The 21377-nt window shown below is 38.7% G+C and overlaps 2 protein-coding genes across 5 annotated transcripts in view; one reads left to right on the top strand and one right to left on the bottom strand.

Moving 5' to 3' along the window:
* Ninab (neither inactivation nor afterpotential B) lies at positions 1–7131 on the bottom strand. 3 transcript variants are annotated; one of them, XM_076436952.1, is made up of 10 exons: positions 6884–7131; positions 3721–3974; positions 2915–3061; positions 2699–2843; positions 2092–2242; positions 1782–2011; positions 1524–1706; positions 1036–1449; positions 658–756; positions 1–393 (listed from the first exon to the last, which is right to left on the bottom strand). In XM_076436952.1, the coding sequence occupies exons 1-10, from the start codon at positions 6950–6952 to the stop codon at positions 223–225; spliced, it is 1863 nt and encodes a 620-aa protein (XP_076293067.1). In that variant the 5' UTR covers positions 6953–7131; the 3' UTR covers positions 1–222. The 3 variants fall into 3 exon arrangements, with proteins under 3 accessions (XP_076293067.1, XP_076293065.1, XP_076293066.1); XM_076436950.1 differs by lacking the exon at positions 6884–7131 and adding an exon at positions 4178–4542; XM_076436951.1 differs by lacking the exon at positions 6884–7131 and adding an exon at positions 4178–4540 and having other exon boundaries at positions 2702–2843.
* Positions 7019–21377, top strand: part of LOC143215137 (uncharacterized) — a 24757-nt gene continuing 10398 nt past the window's right edge. Inside the window, exons 1-3 of one of the 2 annotated variants that reach the window (XM_076436981.1) lie at positions 7019–7131; positions 18002–18045; positions 18140–18546. In XM_076436981.1, coding sequence (XP_076293096.1) covers positions 7019–7131; positions 18002–18045; positions 18140–18210 — 228 coding nt within the window. In that variant the 3' untranslated portion in view covers positions 18211–18546. Of the gene's footprint in view, positions 7132–18001; positions 18046–18139; positions 18547–21377 lie in introns of those variants that run through there. The other variant, XM_076436980.1, reaches the window with a different exon arrangement.

Genomic DNA, 21377 nt, shown 5'->3' on the forward strand with positions numbered 1-21377 from the left:
GAGGATCGATAGGCGTTAAATGTTTAATCAATAGACAGTCGGTCGTTTAACATAGAAAAATAGTAGTGTAGCTCGCCGGTACGGAGGAGAGCGAAAGAAGCGTATACAATTTGCGTTACCAATCGATGTAAAATATACGTATCTATATATCACATAAGCCAGAGAAGATCTAGGTCACGTTTTCAGTAAAGAATACTCGTCGCTTTGTAATCGGAGTTTACTCTACTTGTCCAAGGTAAACCAGCCGTGTAAGCACTTTGGCACCGGGCCAGGCGTCTCGAAGGTAGCCCTCGCGATTTCTGTCAGAGTCACGCTGTCTAGAACCAACAGGCCCACCTGAGACTCCTTGTCCGACCATACAATGGCGCTCAACACCACACCATCGTCCTCGTTCTGAAACATTTTAGCATCCTTGAACCTCCACTGCTCCGTAGAATTTTGAAATCCTACACTGATACATTAATTATTTTTCAATAGAATTTCATTTCTCTGCAAAATGTAACAAAAGAGCTCTGCTATGTCTCCTTTGAAATCAAAAAGTTGTCAAGTTTCATTTCTCAAGTTAGATCAATTTGTTTGCATTCGTAATAAAAATTCCGGGTTTCAGAGAGCAGTAATCACAATTATAGTTTTAAATAATTTGTCGAGAACGTGTACCTTCCCATTAGGATCAGGAACAAAAATGGGCTCGCTGGGGTAGACATTTTTCTCGTGCCACGTCTTCCTCGTCTTCTTCAAGATGTCTACCTTGATGATCTGCAAATGATCGTTTCGTGACTACCTTCCAATGAGAAGTTAGGTTGGAGGGAAAGTTCTGTTGTATTTTTAAAAAAACATTTGAATCAATTTATAAAAATATATGTTCAATATTGTTCAATGATATAATTTCCTTACTAGCAACTCACTAGCAACATGTGTTTTTGATTTACAAGCAGAATGACCTGCTTATTTAAAATACGACAGAACTTCCCCTCCAACCTAACACTTGGAAATTAAGATAGAATAGAAAAAAAGAGATTTGTTTCTCGAAACTACCGTTCCAGGGTTCTCCAAGTCAACGTCGCTGGATATAGCATAAAAATATCGATACTCTCTGCCAAGAAAGCAGTCGTAGTTCAGTCTCGGTGTCTCGCAGCCCAAATCACAGAGCAATTCTGGCTTCACGAAAATGTTGCCATCGGGAAGTCTATGTGCAGATGCCTTCCTCTCGAGGACATTTCTATAGTCACTTCTATCGTCTTTGCTAGCTGAAGTCTCATCTTTTGAGGTAGAGTCCGGTTCTTGAGATTCGACGACGTCTTTAAACGATTCTAGACCTTGATTCACAGTCTCCACTGTGATTAAATTATGTTCCAAAGGGGTGTCTGGGTCTGGACGGTTCATTGGCAGGACAAACCGTAGTGGTCTGCCCCGGAACATCTTAGCATAGTCAGGATTCTCGTGTAGGTGCTAAAAACATGGGGCAATGTCAATGGAAATTAACGGAAACAGATCAATTACGTTGCTAATGAACTTTCAAGTACCCTCATCGCGTCGACGAACATGCAATCCAACATCTTCGAGTCGCGATAACAGCAGACATCCAGGACCACGTAATCATGGTCACGTGTCTCGAATTGGTTGATGATGTGAAGGTAGAAAAATGCTTCGCTGACGAAGGTCCTCTCCAGCTGGCCTGTCTCTCTTGAAACTAGATGTATAAGGGTCTGAAATCGATTCATTAAAGACAATTAACAAATCGTCGAATGGTTAAGCTATCAAACTAAATAAATGAAAGTTACGTTCTCGTTCTCGTGCCACTTTAAAGCCGCACGCATCGGTTCCTGTTTCACTTTGCACGACAGTACAGTGGTCAGAGACACCGCCAAGGGTTGCTCGATCACTATGAAATAATTTTTGGTGATGCCGAACGTGTGCATGTAGGAGGGATTCAGCAACCACCTGGATGGGATTGTGGCCACTACGGTGGCCTGATCGAACATGGACAGTTCCTTCTCTTCCCCTGCATCGTCTGAAACATCATGTCGTCTTGGAATCGATGGAGATAGTTTTTGTCAAAATTGCTGATTGATTGTCGGAATGTTTACTAACCGATGGTGATGTAACTCGGTGAGAAGCACACTACATTGTACGTTGGTCCACGAGGAGTTAGGCTCATCCCCACGTTGTATACCGTGCCATCGCTCATCACATGGGGGTGGGACGTGTGGTTCACTATGCCAACGTAGTCTGACACTACCACCTGGACACAGAATGCAGACAGTTAATGCAAACACTCCACTGTCGAAAAAATTCGAGAACTCAACTACCTAGGCAAGAAGATGACTATTCAGTGCTAACACTAATCTAGCAAGGAAAGGACCTCAAGTGTCCGACTTTGATAATCTTTTGTGAGACGATGGTATATGGATCCCTAATGATGTCTGCAAAATATTAGGTGTAGTTACTCAATAGTTTTAAAGATATAAACAATTGAACTTCGAAAACTTGAGCTGCAAATCATGGTACATCAACGAGGTATGAAAGTTTAATTGTTTATATCTTTAAAACTATTGAGCAACTACACCTAATATTTTGCAGACATCATTAGGGATCCATATATCATCATCTCACAAAAAATTATCAAAATCAAAGTCGGACATTTGGGATCCTTCCCTTGTAAGGCGGATTCATTTGAAAAATGTGTAATAATAACAACTACCTTGCCAGTGGTGTCCAAGGTGACAGGGTCAACACGATGGATCACGCCAGACTCCGAAAAAGTATAATACTCATCTCCAAAAGGGTAGACCGATATCATCGAATTGTCAGAGTCCTCGCCAGGTGTAAACACCGCTGCGACCCTGAAGAAAAATCAATTTTCTGTCTCTTCAAGCTTCTCACAGGCTTCTAGAATTCCTATGTCGATTCTGACCTTTGGAAAATAGTTTGACAGGGATCAGGTACAGCCTTCGTTCCGAATTCGGTCACGACTATCCTCTGAGCAGCCTTGTTCTTCTTGTACACATCAGTCTGAACAAATCTGCACTGGTACGTCACTTTGCCATCCGAAATCGCAAATCTGTGACGCAGATACGATGACCAATAACCAAACGTATCATTTCATTCGTTGAAAAACTAAATTTTACAGAATTTGTGCGCTAATTAAGACTCGGCGAACCGTTTCTCTTTTCTAGAAACAGAAATTTAGATATTTCGGAAAAAATAGTAGAAAATCATTTCGGTTAAGTCTTCAGCGTCAGAAAAACATACAGGAATGAATTTCTAACTTCCACTAAATTCGTTGATGCAGTAAATATAGTTCGATCCAAAGAAAAGATAAATAATTCCCGATCGAAGCCACAGCAGTGCATATTCAACCTTGAACTTGTGGCAGGCACATTAAAAAAAGATGAGGAACGAAAGGAAGACCGAAAACAGCCCGGCTGTCTTTCGCTGGGACGTGTCCTTTCGAAGTTAATCGCCCCCTGGTCTTCGTAATTGTTGTTTAGCGACGGTTCGGGGATTTAGCGGTCGCTGGTATGTGGCTTCCGGGTGATCGATAACACATTGATACATGTTTCGTCAGCCCAGCTAATTTCTTTAACCCTTCTTCGCCGCTGCGCAACACATTTGTGGCTGCTGCGCCCGTTTCACCACCGAAGTCTTATCATTCCTTCTTCAAAGGGACTCCTTGATGTTCCTAGACCAATCTAGCATAATCCCGTAACGTCGACGTACCGGTGGAGCAGTGCTGAACTGTCGAACAGGTGGTTGAAGCTGTACTCCCCGACCTTCAAGCTCCCGGGACCGTTCCTCAGCAATGTACCCTTCAACCATGATGGAATCGTGCCAGTGATCTTGCCTGGGAGAGGCTCTATCACCTCCTTCTCGCAGGACCTCATCCATACTGATGAATCGCAGTTGGGACAGTAATTCTTCTCATCCTTGGAGTCGTCCTTTGACTTCTTCGAACAGTCCTCCGGGTCGACCAACTATCAATTAAAGAATCAAATTTTCATTGAAAAATTTTCTTAGAAATTGATATTAAACGTATTTTTGTACACTTTTCGATAAACAGAGTTCTTCAGGTTTCTAAGATATTCTAGAACGAATTGAGACCAAAATGAAGGATCACTCGAGCACCCGAACAATCACTTTCCTACTCGATCTATCCTCAAAATGAGCTCGAACTTACGCGGAACGAGGATTTCGAGAGTTTCATCCGCTTCCCATGCAACAAGTCATCCAGATCGTTCAGATTCACGGTAGCAAAATCACTGGTGGATCTAGATCTGCGACACTTCGTGGCTTTCATACTGACTCGCGAGAACACTGTCGGACGCAGTTGAAATGTAAAACGAAAAACGTATTCGGAACAGTTCCAGTATATGTCAATTGATCAACTCCCAGATTGTCGGAGTTGCACGAGTATTATGTTTCATCCTCGACGGTCTCCTCCGGCGGAACCTCCGTTACCAACGGGTCCAGAATCGTCGACAGAATGTAGAAGACTCGCTTGTGGGTGAAATCCATCGTTCCCCTTAGGGCTTCGACCAACGAATGACATTGTTCCGATAATCTGGTGACCTTAAAAGTGGAGCTCGATCGATCCAATTAATGGCACCGGTTGCTCGAAGCCCTGCGACCGGTCACGTGTACCCGGCTTGCGAGTTGCTACCATAACACGTGGTCCATCCACGCGAGTCCTATTCGCTTTCTGATTCTCCTAATTCAACTGGTTTCATCATACAATCAATCTCGGAAACCTGCTCTCCTACTCCTTTCGACATAGCATTGCCAGATTGGTAATTGGTCTGGGTGGTTGAACCACTTTTGTCATAATATTAGTAGGGTAAGGTTGCACCAATTGAATTTTGAACGAACTACGGCGACAACAACACATACAACGGCAACCAAATATACATCTGAGTCAACCAAGTTGCTTTACGTATTATTGTCTGCCATAAAGCCTCATTATAAATCCTGTCATCAAGTAAGTTTATTTCAATTTTCTTATAATTTTCTGCATATGTTTGGTAGTTAATCTTGCAAGTAAATTATTGATAAAATTATGTTCCTTATGAAATATTATATAAATTCAGTAGAATTTGCATAATCGTTTGGACGAAACGAAATCGTATTAATTTTGTTCAGTTAAGTTATATGTTTACTTTTTAAAAACTTGTGCCGTGTCTTAAGTCGTACCCATACGAGATTCCTAAGTCGTACTACCTCGTCAGTCGAAGTAACGTCAACGCAGAATAAAGAAAACATAAAAAATGCGGTAAATAAAATAAACGCAGTAATTAATAAGAAGGAATTGGCATTAAAACTTAAAAAGAAGAAAAGCGATTGGTTTTATTTGTGGAGAAGATCGGGAGGAAAACATATGATTCGGTGCTTGAAATGCAAATCAAAGTGGTTCGACTTTGAGTCATATTTGTTTATCAATAGAGAAAACGAGTAAATCAAATGCGAAACAAAAGACTTAAAGAATTTTAAAGAGGTAACAATTTCAAATTCATATCTAAGAATCTGAGCATCATTGACGATGCCTGTGGTATCGACTGCGTGAAGAAGACACTCGATAGATAGTTCAGCGAGTTACTGTGAGGTGACAGAGCTCGAATAAAATTGACTCGATTTTCAGGGGATTCTTCGAGTCAATTTTTCAATGTTTCAGAGCTTCAATTAAAAGTAGAAGATGGTACCTCACACGTGAGCGGGCTCCGGAGGGACTTCCGGTCGGAGGAATAGAATTTTGAGAAGGGAAACTTGTTCGGAAGCAAATTGCATTTAGAAATCCGGAAATAAAAATTGTCCATTGAATTAGTAATGGAGAGGACATGCTGAAGGTGGACCAAGGGTAAACGAAAAAGTATTGAAGAACCCTTGGCCCACCCCATGCTAGCTTTAGGTAGGCTAAGGAAGTTTTAAATGACCATTGGTCCTGGAGGACCACTTTCAGAGGACCATTCAGATTGCCTTTGCGTTCCCCTTACACCGTTCCCCTCCCGCTAGTTTTCTCTCGTGCTCTGGACAGCAAGTGTCCTTGCAACAAAGTCAACTTTAATTTGAGCCCTCATTCGCCCGAAAAGTCCCACGGGAATACGTTCTAAAATTGTCCGAAAGAATCTCAAGTCCGTGAACGAATATATTTCGGTATTATTGCACTTTTAAATCTGACAACGTTGCAAAAAAGCAGCCCCCTCGGACACGCTTTCTCCGTGGCAGTCCGATGTAGTTCGTTAACTGACCGTTGCATTCACACAGAGTTCTCTATCGTGCCAGATCATTCTCCACCGAGTCGGTAATTCAGAAACGTAGAAAATGCATTGCATGCAACACCTGTACACAGAGAACTGCTATTGATCTAACAATTTCTTTTCGAGTATCTGTCGTCATTCAAATATTTCCATGTTATTATAAAATGTTTTTCGACTTAATTAACGTGCTAGATATATAGACACTGTTTACGTTCTTGCTATCAACCAGCTTTTGCGTTTTGGTCGCGCAGTCAACGTGTAAATAAATGATCACCCCGTACATACGAAACAGTTACACGATGAATAATTCACGAGCTGTTGACCGGTTGAATGGAAACAGACAACTTTTCTTTTGTTATCCTCGGAATGTTCGTCTTCCTTATTTACGACGAATCTTCCACTGCATCGATCACTGCTAAAAACACCGCATAGAAACAAGTGTGACGAGCTAGGGACTCTTAGAAAAATTATTTATGTTGTTAACTACAACCCACAAGTCCTCAAAATGAGTGCGCATTTTTAAGCGACCCTGGCTCGTTTCGATGAAATCGATTCAAGTAGTGGAAGCAGACATTTTTCGGCCGTTCGTAAAAGCGGGACCGGTGTTCGCCACAAGTTTCGCGCATCTCCCTTACCGGAAACAAGATGGCGATGCTGTGATCCAGGACTGTGTGCTCGTCCACGCTGCTGTTTAGCTCGGACATCCTGCGAACACTCGGGAAACCCGTTCGTAACAGTTCCTTCGCGGAAAACCCGTCGTATTGACCGGAATGGCGGCCGTGCTGGATCCTTGCCAAAATTATTCGCGGAACTCTGGCGTTGTTGTCACGCGAGCCGCTGCCACCATCGAGCTCGTCGAACTTGTTTTCGGCATTGATCCTTGGTAAGCTCCATCTGAGCCGGCAAATTCGAGTCCGCGAGCTCGGTTGTTGGCAAAATCATTTCAATCAGTTAATTCTCCCAAGGATTCTACCAATTGTTTCTGTCTCTTCAGCTGCAATTTTGTGTTTTGGATTTCTAAACACTTAGGCTGGCGTAATGAAAGCCAGTTTATAGTTTGGAATTCTAGTTCGCGAAAATTAAAAATTAGCTAGGGGCCTCAGTTTATGCTAAATTAAATACTAGCCTAAAGATAAAGACTATTTGGGAATTTCAGATCAATATTTAGGAAATTTCTTCGCTAAATTACCTTGTCAAAACAACTATCGTCAAAGATACAAATTGAAGGGGCATTTAACATGCTCGGTACCACTGTCACAAATATGTGACATCCATAATCTGACAGTTCACTTAAAAACAGTCAAATTAATGTTAATAGAATGCATTTTATTTAATTTTTATTTAATTTGATTTAATAGATTGCATTTTAGTAGAATGCATAATTTCCAGAGAATCTGTGACTTTTTTCTACGAAACTGTTTTAATAATTCAAAATTGGGTACGATGCATTTAATAGAGCTTTCGAACAAGGAAGGTAAGCAACGAAACAAATGCTGGTAGCGAACGTGTTAATTTCAATTTTCCAGCAACCCAGCTAAATCAAATTCTAGCCCAAAATTAAAAATTCTTTGGGAATTCCAGGTCAATTTTTCAGCTGCTTCTTCACTCAATTACCTCTTGAAACACCTGTCGTCAAAGATAAAAATCGACGAGGCACTTCGTTTCAATTTCCCAGCGGCCTGTACAAATCAAATCGTAATCGAAAGATAAAAATTATTTGAGAATTTCGTTTCGCGCTTCGATATCTGCACTAAATTATATTCTACTCCCTAACATCTGTTCCCGACGATGAAAACTGAGTAGGCTATAACAAAGATAAGAATTAACTAGGTACTCTTAATTTCCATTTTACAGCTATCGTGATGACACATCGCAGTTTTAAATATCTGTTTCCACACGTAAGAATTTATTGAGAACTTTATTTTAATTTTCAGCTATCTCTATACACTGTGAATCACTCACCCGAACATCAATTTCCACAGAATACAAATTGAGTGGAGGTTTTATTTCATTTTACCACGCTTATATTAGCTTGCCGAGTTGTCGTTGTCGTTGTTTTATGCGTCAAATCTTGTAATCGAAATTTAAATCATTTCCTGATGAGCTAGAGACTTGAAACTATAAACATAGCTCAGAACTGGATGACAATGCAATATTAAGAAACAAATTATTTTAAAAAAAACGGTGCGTCTAGGAGAAAAAATTTTTAATATTAACCACCACACCTCGTTGCGTGACACTCGGTAGTACGTTATCGCGTTCAGCAATCCCCACTCCGCGCGCCAGCGCTCCCTACTCCACTACGCGTTCCTACTCCGACTCATCCCCACTCCACTGACCCATTTCGCACCGAAGGAGCTCGGTCAGTGTGGTGTTCCGTTCATTCGGTTCCATTTCGGACAATTTCGGACTCCATCAAGAGTCGTCGTCTCTCGGAGTCATCACCTCATTCTATCTAACGTATTTCCATATCTTGCGTTCCATTTAAAAAAGACTAAAAAGTACAAAATAAAAAAATAAATAGAAAAACTTTTTAAACACCACGCTTATATTAAAATGCGCTAAAAAGGAGAAAATAATTTTTTTAGATATTAGTGACTATATAAATAAAAGCGTGGAGCGCCCACGAAGATTACGTCAATATAGTTTAGAGCGCCACGCTTTTATTTATAGTCACTAATGTCTAAAAAAATTATTTTCTCCTTTTTAGTGCATTTTAATATAAGCATGGTTTGCAAAAAGCTTTTTTTTATAATGATCTCTGTCTCAATTTTCGAAAACCATGGTTTCCAAAGATACATTGCTGTGTTCTGAAGATGGAGACCAGTTTGAAAAATATTCCAACGAAGACAGAATTTTATGGGCCGATTTCCATAATCGTAGAGTAAACAAGATCGTGTTTACCCCATTCGAGGCTTCAAACGGAATACGAATTTCAGTAGCCTTTATAAATAGAGAACTATATTATACAGATTTGTACGCAGCCACGTGCGCTCCGAATGCACAAACGTCCATCCGCCGGTTTGTTATTATTTTCATTGAATTTTTGCCATCACCGATGAGAGTTATCGCCGTCCGAACCCCAACAAAAACAGTTCGGTAATGTTCTGACGTTATGGCACTCTCTGTGCGCGGTTCCGTTGCGTGCATCCTTATCGTTCACTGACTGCAGTCATGCTATTAACAAACAACTCTCGTCGTGTTATTATGCATGTTGTTCTCGTTTTACGATCGGCTACGATAAAGAGAGTCAGCCTTGGTTCCTCGACGCGTCTAGCTTTAAAATACATTTTGTAGCAATGAATGACGGATTGAGTCCTGTGTTTATTGTTCCGATTCGCGGAATTGCAACCCGCTCCGCCAAAATACCGCGGAAGTGAGCAGATGCAGCATTTTGCTAGAAGGTCGCTTCAATTCGCTGCAATTCCTGTGTTCAGTGGAAACGGTGGACGATGGTCAGACATGGTCCGTAGCATGAACTTAAGGACGAAATTAATTTTTCTTGAAGTGGACACTCGCTTCAATTTTTTATATTTTAATTAGCACATCGAGAGACATTTATTTTACTGCCTTGATCCACTGTCGCATTATTTATTATTATATAATTTAAAACAGTAAAAACAATTAGAAGAATTTAATCTATTGAACATATTAGGAAAGAAAATTAATTTCTACTTCACTCCAGTTCGTTGCAATTCAGGTAGAAAATTTTTATTTTGTTCTTTGAACAAATAAATGTGAAGGTTTAAAATTGACCATTATGCTTCACTTTATAAAAAAGCAAGCACATACTTATTAAAATTTGTTTAACGATTTTTATTGTAATATTTATTCGTTGAAATCTCAATATTAAAGATTAACAACATTGAAACTCGTTCTTTGAACGAGTCCCATAGATCTGACACAGATAATTGATTGATTGTTAATTGTGAATAGGATTAGAAACCTAGAAATCGTGTTTAGATGTTTGCGATGGAATCCGGTTTGCAGCATTCTGTTATTTTATTGAAACGGTATCTTTCATTGATAATGGCAACACGAAGGCTAGCATGATCCAGTTTTCAAGTAGGCATCGCCGTTTACTCGAAACTCGAAGTGGCTGTTGCGTAAAGAACCTTTTCGAAAGATATTCCAACGCTTTCTTGACGAGGATAAATAACAGCTTCGTTGAAAGATACGAATTGTTGTTGGGAAGCCAACATGCACATACATTTTACAGCGGCATGCATGCATGAATTGCAGCCAACATCTGGAAGATCAGAAGTCATTCGAAGCTTTTTTCTCTCCTGTTGTGTCGCAAAAGTTGCTTTGGCAACGTAAGAAAACTTCACGAGAGAAGACATTTTATTTAGTGAATGTACTGTGTTCGATGTGATGCGCGGTTGCTTATTTTCGAGTATGATTCTATGCATAGGAGAGTCGTGCAACTTCTGACCCAATTCTTCAAGAAGATAATGGTATCGGCGTCACTCAAGGTGGTCATTTCAAGTGCCTCGCCTTGTGTACTCGATTTCAAGAACATCTATCGATTCCGTGCCCACTTTTCCAGATAAGTTTCATAAATATTAAAATGTTCTACAATCTCTTTTACATTTTCCACGCTGTAAATGACATCCCGGGACATACATTACAGTTACTTAGGAACGACACTAGATTACCTTTTTAAACGCCTGTTTATTTTCTAATAAGAATGCTTCTAATTGATTATAAAAGATCAGGTCGTTCGGTACAATTATAAAAAAGTTATTCTATTTTAAAGAGCGTACGAATACTTTTTACACCCACTGTAAAAAAAGCGAATCTCTATGCTAAATAAAAATGGTGCAAATCGACTAAGAGACACAGAAGTGAAAACATAAATCGTCTGTTAACAATTTCAACAAGCAAACTACAATACAATAATATTTCTTAAATTCTTGTAATGTCAAAAAAACATTGGTTTCAAAAATGCGATGAAATTCGCTGTCCAGCGATTCCAACGAAGTAAGCACGAGTGAAATGAGTGTTCGAGGATGAGGGAACGAGTTGCAAATTGTCCGCGTTTTTATTGTTTGGTGGCCTACTGCACGGTGACCAGCTTAGCGCAGCGGCTAGATCGTTTTGCGTGACGCATCGTCCGTCGCCCGCATAAGTTCGCGTCGAATGCAACGATACGTGCAGTTTTATGCGAAACGGTGCAGCACACATGCCCGGTCCACGTGGCCGTCACGTGCTCACGAGAGGCAAGAGGTGCGTCACGTGAATGCCAGCGCCCCGCGGAATCGTGTTGTATGTATTTGTTGGCCGCGAACGGATGGCGTAGAAAGCAGCTGGAATCTTCTCGAGCATTCAACGGACACCAAACAGTCCTATCATCGCTGATAACTGTACCAACAAATCGATCTTCGCTGTCCACCATTTTTGCAACAATTATAAAAGCTTTCAAATCCCATTTTATGCTAAACAGCGATCATGTTTTAAGTGAAACTGTGATCATGATTAGACAGCGGATCTTTATGCATAATAAAAATTGTGTACGACCTGAATCGCAACAAACTGGAGTGGAATAGAAAATTATTTTCATTCTTAATATGTTTACTAAATTGAAAATAATATAAGAATATGATTAAATTCTTCTAATGTTTATACAGATTTAAATTACACTCACTCATTTCTGTCATAAAATTATTGAAATCACGAAGATGCTTCCATTAGAAATTATTAAATAAATTTCTTCACTCAAGCACACACGAAATCTGAATACATTCAGTCTTGTCATTTTTGTAAAATAACATATACAGTTACTCGAATTAATATTCGGACGCCCTAAAAAAGACGCTAAATTTTTTAATATTTTACTATACGATTTGAACATTTTTGGGAAACTAGAGCAACTAGTTTACTACAAGATATGAAAAGAAATTTTTTCAAAAATTGCAATTCATCGGAATTATACAAAATATACTAAAAGTTGCATTTTACAACTTTTGTAGATCTGAGTGAATGAAACATATTCTGAAAATTTCTTCAAAATCGGTCGACGTTGCAATGAGATGAGCTACAAACGTTCAAAGATGGTAAAAATTGCAGATTTTCACAACTTTCGGTCTATATCTAAGAATTCTTACATCTTTCAATGCCTGTCGCTTTTTCCTGCATCAACCGATTTCGATGAAACTTTCACAGTGCATATAATTGACGCAGACCTACGACACGTACTTTTTAAATTTTCAATATAGGCCCACATAAAAAAGTTGTAAAATGCAACTTTTAGTATTTTTTCTACAATTCCGATCAATTGCTATTTTTGAAAAAGAATTTTTTCACATCCTGTAGTAAACTAATTGCTCTAGCTTTCCAAAAAAGTTCAAATCGTATAGTACAATATGAAAAAAGTTATCGTCTTTTTTAGAGCGTCCGAATATTAATTCGAGTACCTCTTGTCAATGAATAAATAAAAATTACAGCATATTTGTGTTCGCCACCGAAAGAGCTGACGTTCAAAAACAAAGCTTCCGTGCTTGGTCTAATAATAAATTGTTTGAACAGGGCACTGCATATTTACAAAACACGTTGGGTGTCGCGATGGATCTATCTGACGGGAGTCGTGTTGATATTTAGATCCGCCAGTCGCCTACACTGGATGCTATGTAACATCTAACACAAATGGTCGGACGCATTATCATAAAACTGATATTCTAGTCTGTCGCTTTGCCATTCGTTTTGTTTCATAATCGGTTTCTTATTGATATGTCCGCTCCGCTCGCTTGTTGACATCACGCGCGATTATACTCGCGGCGGAATTAACGACTCTGCTGGGTAGCACCATGTGTTCCGACTTCGGACATGCGAACTACGTTTCGACAATTCTCTGCGACAATAATGCTTGTTGAATTAACACCTAGCGGCCACGTCCGTGTCTCAGCGAGATATAATCGGACGGGTTTAGAGCTTTTCGTAACTGTTTGCTCGTGCACGCGACGCTATTTATCGCCATTAGAAAAATTGAATTAACACGCGGTGAAAATTTATTCGAACCTGATTGCCATAAACTCAATATTAGTCTACTCGTTTTTATATATTTTACCATTCTGTATACTGTTCAATGATAACCTCAAAGATTAAAAATGCAATCATTCAATTAACAGTAAACCTACCGAGCACTAAGAGCGATTGAAATATTTTAGCATACAAAAATGACAAGGTTCTGCTTATTTAGATTTCGTGCAGTTTTTATTACAGTATGTGCATGGATAAATAAATTTATTGAATCAAGTTCCATATAAGCATAATTTCAATAATTGTAAGATGAATAATATAAAACCGGCCATTTGATCGGCAGTGGTAGCTTTAGTGTTAAACTATATTTACGGTATTGTTCTGTATCGAAACGGAAATAGAAACACTATATCCAATAATACACAATCCAGCTCCATAGTTCGCTTAAAGGTTGAAGGTCAGCAGAAGGTTAATTATTAATCTACCTTATGATTAAAATAGTTGAAAACCACATAATGAATCAATATTCCAGGAGAAACGTGATCATCCTTGCCAAGAAACGATTAAAAATAGCCAATGATTAAATGAAACTTATGACGAGCTTCGTCTGACCTGGAACGTCTCAAACTACTTAACCTTAGCTCTTTATTATTAGCCTGCGAATTTGATGCATTTATGAGACAAATGTAATAGAAAACTGGGTATATATATATATAGACATACAAGATTATTATTATTTATATTATTAAAATTATTAAGGGGAGAAATTCATTGTTATTTTAATGTTTGAATGGAAACATGCATTTATTTGTACATTATACACTACAAGATTATTGGATATACCGTTAAAATTATTAAGAGAAAAAATTCATTGTGTTATTTTTTAATGTTTGAATGGCTGAGGAGAGTTCTTTGAGACAATGGAAACGGGAGGTCACTTTGCTTAATGCATTCCGCAGTCGCACTTGGTGAAATTAAAAGTAATTTAGCGGATGCATTCTTCGGTCGACGCTGACAGAGTGATTAAGCGTGTGCATTAATCCGAGCATAAGTGCATCTACCAATTACAGAAAAAAATTGCACGTTGCCCTATTCGATACCTTTAATGAACGGTTCACGTGCTTCGGTCTGACCAACCATGTCCGAAGCTACTTCAACCGCGTTCACCAACTTCGAACGCATTGTGCTGGTCTAAAAATAATGATACCTCGGTCATTATGCTATTTTGCACACTATACATATTCGATGAACCCGGTTCACACTTTAGCTTTCAGAAACTTTTCGCTCTCTCTGCGCCGTGAACACTTACGCATTCATTATAAATGTTATTTGGCTTTCGCGTAGAATAATTTACAATAATAATCGCACTCGTTTTCTGCACTGTCAGAATTACCTGTAATCCAAAGGACAAGTGTTCTTTCTTATTTCAGCGAGTCAAGATCAAACGAAAAACCTGTTTTTTGACATTGCTTAACACTATACCTACCGAGCATCAAAAGTGACTGATGTGTATACAGTTAGTTTTAATTTTTGTAGGCAAATTTTAAAAAGTGGAATTGAATGAAATCTTATTTTCAGTGGCAGTAGCCTTTGTAGATCTGGAATAAATAAAGATCGTACCAAATTCCATCGAATTTTACATTCCAGCATTTTTTGAAAATTTTCAGATGCCATAAATGCATAAAGATCCGCAGTCTGCTGATCGCACGCACTTTGAATCAGAATAACTTTTTTATGAATGGTCCAAACGACTTCAATGTCTCTGTGAGGAGACCACGCATACGAAAATCCAGGAGTAGTCTTTCAAAATTGAAAGCTCACCCTGTATATGTATGACCAGAGTGAGACCCTGTTTTCTCTCTCATCTCCACAGCGTGTTTAGAAACAAAAAGTAAACAAACGCCGCGCCGGGACAGGCTTACGTTCCCGCGGAGCGTGCAGGAATACGAAAAATTCAATAACGTATTAGCGATTATTTTTTGCGAATATCTCGAAAACTAAAGTAGAAATCTATAACATATTTCAAGATGATCAAAAACTGAGAGGAAACCCTTGTTCTAAATAATTACCGAAAGTTTTTATTTTGCATAAAGATCCGCTGTTTACTAATAAGCAATAACTATCGATTACTTAGAGCTGTGACTAACTAGTGCCTTGTAGTTATGACTTACTAATCAAAAAGTTTTAACTAATTACTATTTTGCTATGATTAACAATCAGTCTATTAGTCATTTTTAATTATTAGTTGATTTGTGCCCTACTCTGATTTTATTGCACTTTGAATAACGTCGTGCCCCCCACCGAAGTCATCGAATCGCCCTCAGCTCGTAGCAATCATCCATTTCCCGTACTCGATGGATTTTTCTGCGAACAGCGAGCCATGCGTCGATCAGCACGTTCTTCCCATCCCCGGATAGCAGCCAGCGTGTGGGTCAAGGTCGCGATAATGCGAGTATCGACGTTTCAAGCGCGCGAACAATCGAACGCGATTCCGCGTTTGGCCACTTACCTACCCCACTTTCAGAACCGCGCGACTGTCAATCAGCGTGCAACAGGATCGATCGTACTGCGTGATCATCGTCACTTAACCTAAAGTGATCATGTGGTTCGTGGCTGATCTCTCCGAGAGCAAAGAGCCTTTTAGAATTGGTTACAAACTAAATTTAAACATTTTTTCTCACACAAATTTATTCTGAAAAATTTTACAATCACCAGATGCCACATGTGATCAATTAAAATTATGATTTTGATAATTGTAATAAATCGAGATTAATACAGTGGCATCTTTAAATTCTTTTTCTATTCATTCATGTTGGAAATGCTATCGAAACTACTAGAACCGATCTGAACGCGCGACCTTCTATTTCGGATGTCCGTGTGGCCGCCTTGATTCATCTTCGCCGGCTGTCTGCCGAGATTATTATAGTTAAAGGCGACTGACCAGTCTCAACCGGCCTCGCATAATCGTGAATAGTTTACATGTACACAAACAGATCTCCTCACTTTCGGAGAAGCTCGCGATTTAATTCATTAGAATATTCTGGAAGAATTTCTTTCTTTCATAAAGAAAGTTTAAAGTTTATTATTATAATTTTTTAAAGAAGCATTTTTCGAAAAATCATAGGTGATTCTATGAATAATTTTATACAGTCGAAGAATCTGCTCTGTTGTTTATTGCCAGATGATTTTACGAGGAATTACGCCACTTCTCGTTGCCTTGTCGACTTCAAGGAAATTAGGAGATAAGGTTTTCTGCGCCCAGAAATTGCGAAACTACTTATTGTTGCTGCGAGATTAGTGTCAAAGTGTGATTCCTCAAACAGAAGAAGAAAATCACTTACAAAATTGTAATTTTGCAACAAACTCTCGCCCAACAAACACGTTTTCTTCTCTTTGATAATTTTAATCGAAAACATTGGAGTCCTGAAATTCTCTGAATCTAATTTTTACCACAAATGCACAAAATCCACAGTCTATTAATACAATCTCCGATCGCAAGCTGCCCTCTAATTATTTCGAAGAATATGACAGCAAGAATCGTTTAACGCCATTCTAATAAAAAATACCAACGATCCATGGAAAACAGGTATCGCTCGCCACCTGTCATTTCGTCTATTTTTGTATTATTCGCTGGGAATCGACGGGGTCTCTCTATTTAACGATCCAATTCGGAGCTCGTCGTTTTCAAAGTTGAATCATTTCCTCGTCAGCTGACACCTGTCAGCTGAGAACTATAAACTTCTAATTTTACCCGTTTTCGATGTTTGTATTTTAAGACGCGGTAGCATTTGTTTACAGCCGAGCAGATAGCGGAGGACGCGATAAGCAACAGCGAACTGTGCTCTGCATTTTTTCTGTTAAATACAGGTGTCTCGCAGACAGTTGATAAAACGGAAATTATCTGTGCTTGGTGATTTATGTTAATCGATCGGCGACATCGTTAGATCGACAGAAATATTCCACTGTTCGGTGAAGCCGAGGGAGTTAAAGGTGTTTTAATAGATTGTCGTGAACAGCCGCAGATTCTCTATCGCTTGGTAATTGCAATTTCATACTAAAAGCTGTTACGTGTTCGCGTTGTTGTAAACTGTCACGTGAATGTTACCTAGAAACAGGAGAATATTCAATTTACATCCTTCGAGAATTTTTGCGCACCCTCAGAATCACCATGAGAGCCTCTAAGAATTTCGATGGACTCTCAGGATCATTATGAGACTCTCAAAGAATTTTTACGAACCTTCAGGATCATTATGAGGTCCTCAAAGAATATTGGGAGACCCTCAGAATCACCATGAGAGCCTCTAAGAATTTCGATGGACTCTCAGGATCATTATGAGACTCTCAAAGAATTTTTACGAACCCTCAGGATCATTATGAGGCCCTCAAAGAATATTGGGAGACCCTCCAGATCACTATCGATCATCCATGATGTTTTATGAACCCCCAGAATCATTATGAGACCCTTAAAGAATATTGGTAGACCCTCAAGATCATTGTAGATCCTTCATGATTTTTACTGAACTCTTAGGGTCACCACGAGACGCTATAAATATTTTTACGAACCTTCAGGATCGTTATGAGGCCCTCACAGAATATTGGGAGACCCTCCAGATCACTATCGATCATCCATGATTTTTTATGATCCCCCTTAGGATCACTACGAGATCCTCTAAGAATTTTGATGCACCCTTAGAGACAATTAAACAATTCTTTAAAAAATTTTTTAAATTGCTTTCTAATTTTACCATTTTTTTAACTACGAATTTAAATTGCAGCAGAAGAGGCTCGGCGATCCACTCAAGACGCCGAATACAGAAAGGTAAGTTAGAACATGAAATATTTGGAAAGAGAGGAATCCAAAATAACCCCGTATTGTTTAAACAATTTCTTTGTATTCTTGCTCGTCCTTCCAGCCCACGCAGTGAAGCTCGAGCATGATCAACAGACATCACGGTCCATCTCGTCTACCGGGAAATGCAATTAATTTCTTCGCGAGAACAAAACAAGATTCTTTTTTTTCCCTCTGTTCTGCAATCGGCCGCGTCGGGAATACACGTCGCGTTCGTCATGTGACATCCTAATCTACTTGCATGACGCGTGTGCGTCCGCACGGAGACAGATCATGTGAGAAGAGATGCCTACGTGAGTCACCGGTCGGACGAAAAAACTCCCTGGGAATGATCATTCATGGTCAAAAACGCTGAATCATTAATTAACAGGTCTCATGAATAGAGTGTTCAACCATGTGTTCAACCACCGCGATATTTTAATGGACGATTCAGTGAAAATGAAATGAAAATTGGTTTCGAAGTCGTCACTAGACAGCAAATCTGTTTTACCTTAAGGGAGTAGACTCCTTTTTCCAGGATTGTGAGGGTGCGGGATTCGCGTTCTCATTTCTCACAAAAACGGGGTTTTTCAGTAGTCAAGAACGCTAGGTAAAAGATCGATCCAGGGCTCTATCGCCCTCAAAATTCCTATTTTTTCGTTTACGAGACGTAATTTGCATTTTTCGGAAGCATTAGCGACACTAATTTTATAACAGAAGAAATGGTGAACTAATTGCTTAAAATTTTGGAGAAAAATATTATTAATCATTTAACTAGATTCGGTATTTTATGGAGAACCAAGAAAAAAATTATTTTCTCCTTTTTTAGTGCGTTTTAATATAAGCGTGGTTTTTAAAAAGTTTTTTTTATATATTTTATTTTCTACTTGTATTGTCATCGGAAGCAAGTGTGAATACAAAATTGTAGCAAGATTTGATTGTGGGAGGAGGTTTAAAATTCGATTACAAGATTTGACGCATACAACAACAACACGGCAAGTTAATATAAGCGTGGTAAAAATAGGAATTTTGAGGGCGATAGCGTTTTTGAATACTCAAAATCCCCATTTCCGTATTATCGAGAAATGAGAACGCGTATCTCGCATCCTTGCAATCCTGGAAACCAGTCTACCGCCTTAATTTTAATGAATCGAAAATACTACATCTGTAATTTGATGTTGCTCTTACATTGTTCCAGATCAACCAATCTCGTCAATCTCAAGTTTCGTTTCATTTTTAGCTTGCAGCATCACGTTCTGTTTGCTGTAGTGTACAGGATATATTTAAGACAAAGAATACCAACGAGCACGTGTCGAAAGCTATGCTTAAGACACAAATGTGGTCGGTATTATCCACAATTAGATAAGAATGTACTTCCTCTGTGTCTCTGGTCGCTTTATGACGTATTAATTCGAATGGTACGAGTCGTAGCACGTATAATTACTGTAATGACAAATCTCAGCGGGATTATCTTCCAGTTTGTTCCACTTTCAGCTCGAATTCGTGCAATAAACGCATGAAATCTGCAATCGCATGATCACTCGAAATACACGGCTGCCTAATTAAATCCAAAAACACCTAAATCAAATAATACGAAATAAAAGGGGACACACAAGTTTACAGATAAATTCAAATTCGAATTCAATGCAGCAGGAATTAGATAAAATCCTATCGTAAAAATCCTATCTACAATCCTATCTAAATCGTTCAAAAAATTTTAAAAAAGAATTTGATCATAAAATTTTTAAAAATTAATAAGTTGTTTCATTCTATAATAATCTAATGCAAAAATTAAATGCATACGATCGAGGTAAGAATCAAATAAAATAATATTCGACCATACTAAATGATAAAAAATCGTTTAGTTGCCTTAAGGACAAGATCTTCCGAAATCCCCTATTAATCGATCGCTAAATGGCACCCAGCAGCTCGACACGCTAGAGAAATCACGACAAACCGAGGATTTATCGATATCGATAAAATCGGTCGATCGGTCGCCTTCTCGCGAATATATCGTTCTCACAAAGATCGACGACAGATGGTGGTAGATTAATCTCGTCCTCCTCTAATCGCGTTAATGTAACGACATGATAATCACGTGCATCGTTTACGCAACAGAGTGCTTCACCTGTTGCCGCGATCACGTGATTTAATTAATATACAAACCTGCCACCAATTTCGTTATCCAACTGGTCTCGGATGAACGGTAGGAAAAAAGGAACGCGTGGGTCGTCGATTATGCAGTTCCTGCAGATCCTGCAGCTACGTATAGCTGTTCTGCATGTGTCCTGTGGTTGCACAAGGAAGCTACCAATGATGCAATATCGTGTGCATATTTATAGAACGGGTGCTGCTGTGTCCCGGGAAATATTAATTAATTATAGCCGGAGTATATTTCCGCCTTTTTTACCAATCTTCCTTCATTTCTTTACAGTATTACTTCCTTCTAATGTTTTTGAATCTAATTTCTTCTCATTCTTCTTTTGGATGGTGATTTTATTTTCATATGTGATCACTAGACTGCGGATCTTTATGCATTTATAGCAAAATCGAGTAGATGAAATTGAAAATTGAGGGAGAATTTCAAAAATTGAAGAGGTCAATAGATGATTTCTCATCTATTAAAATTATTGAAGGAAGAAATAACATTCTGTTTGGTTTCTATTCCTCGCAATCGATACAGATAATTTTTATTTTGCATATAGATCCGCAATCTAGTGATCACTTCCTATTGTCATTTTTTTAAGCAACGTTTCTTTTTTCTCTTTTGTATAACTGTTTTTAAAGAGTCTTAAATCAACTAGAGTTATTTCTCGAAGATTTCCTTTCATTCCATTTTTTTTGTATACATATATCTTCACTTTCATGTACAATAATTTTTATTAATGTTGTTTGAAATATCGATCGCAAGGTAGTGAAATGCATAATAATTTTTATTCTTTAAGAAGATTAATTTCTTTTAGTCTGTTTTGTATAACATTATTTTTTAATAATTGAGTCAGTATTGATGGAATACAACAAATAAATTGTAGAGAGATGTTGCACCCGCGGTTCCGCGTTCAGTGAATGACGTTACAGTCGGTGGTTGTTCAAATGTGATGAACATTTATAATATTCATATTTTTCCGAGAATCCAGGCTTGTTTTCGAAAAGAGGCTCGGAAGAAACAGTTTTATCAGTCGTTGCAGAGGACATCGGTATCTCTAGCCGGTATCGTTGCGGTATAACATGTGTTCCATTACTTTCTTCCAGCACCCAGACGTATACTGGAACTAGTATGTAATTAGCGGCACGTGGTCGATAAAGAGAGAATGACTAACCGT

This window comes from Lasioglossum baleicum, chromosome 13 (genome assembly GCF_051020765.1).
Source record: "Lasioglossum baleicum chromosome 13, iyLasBale1, whole genome shotgun sequence".
In the NCBI taxonomy this organism is placed as follows: domain Eukaryota; kingdom Metazoa; phylum Arthropoda; class Insecta; order Hymenoptera; family Halictidae; genus Lasioglossum; species Lasioglossum baleicum.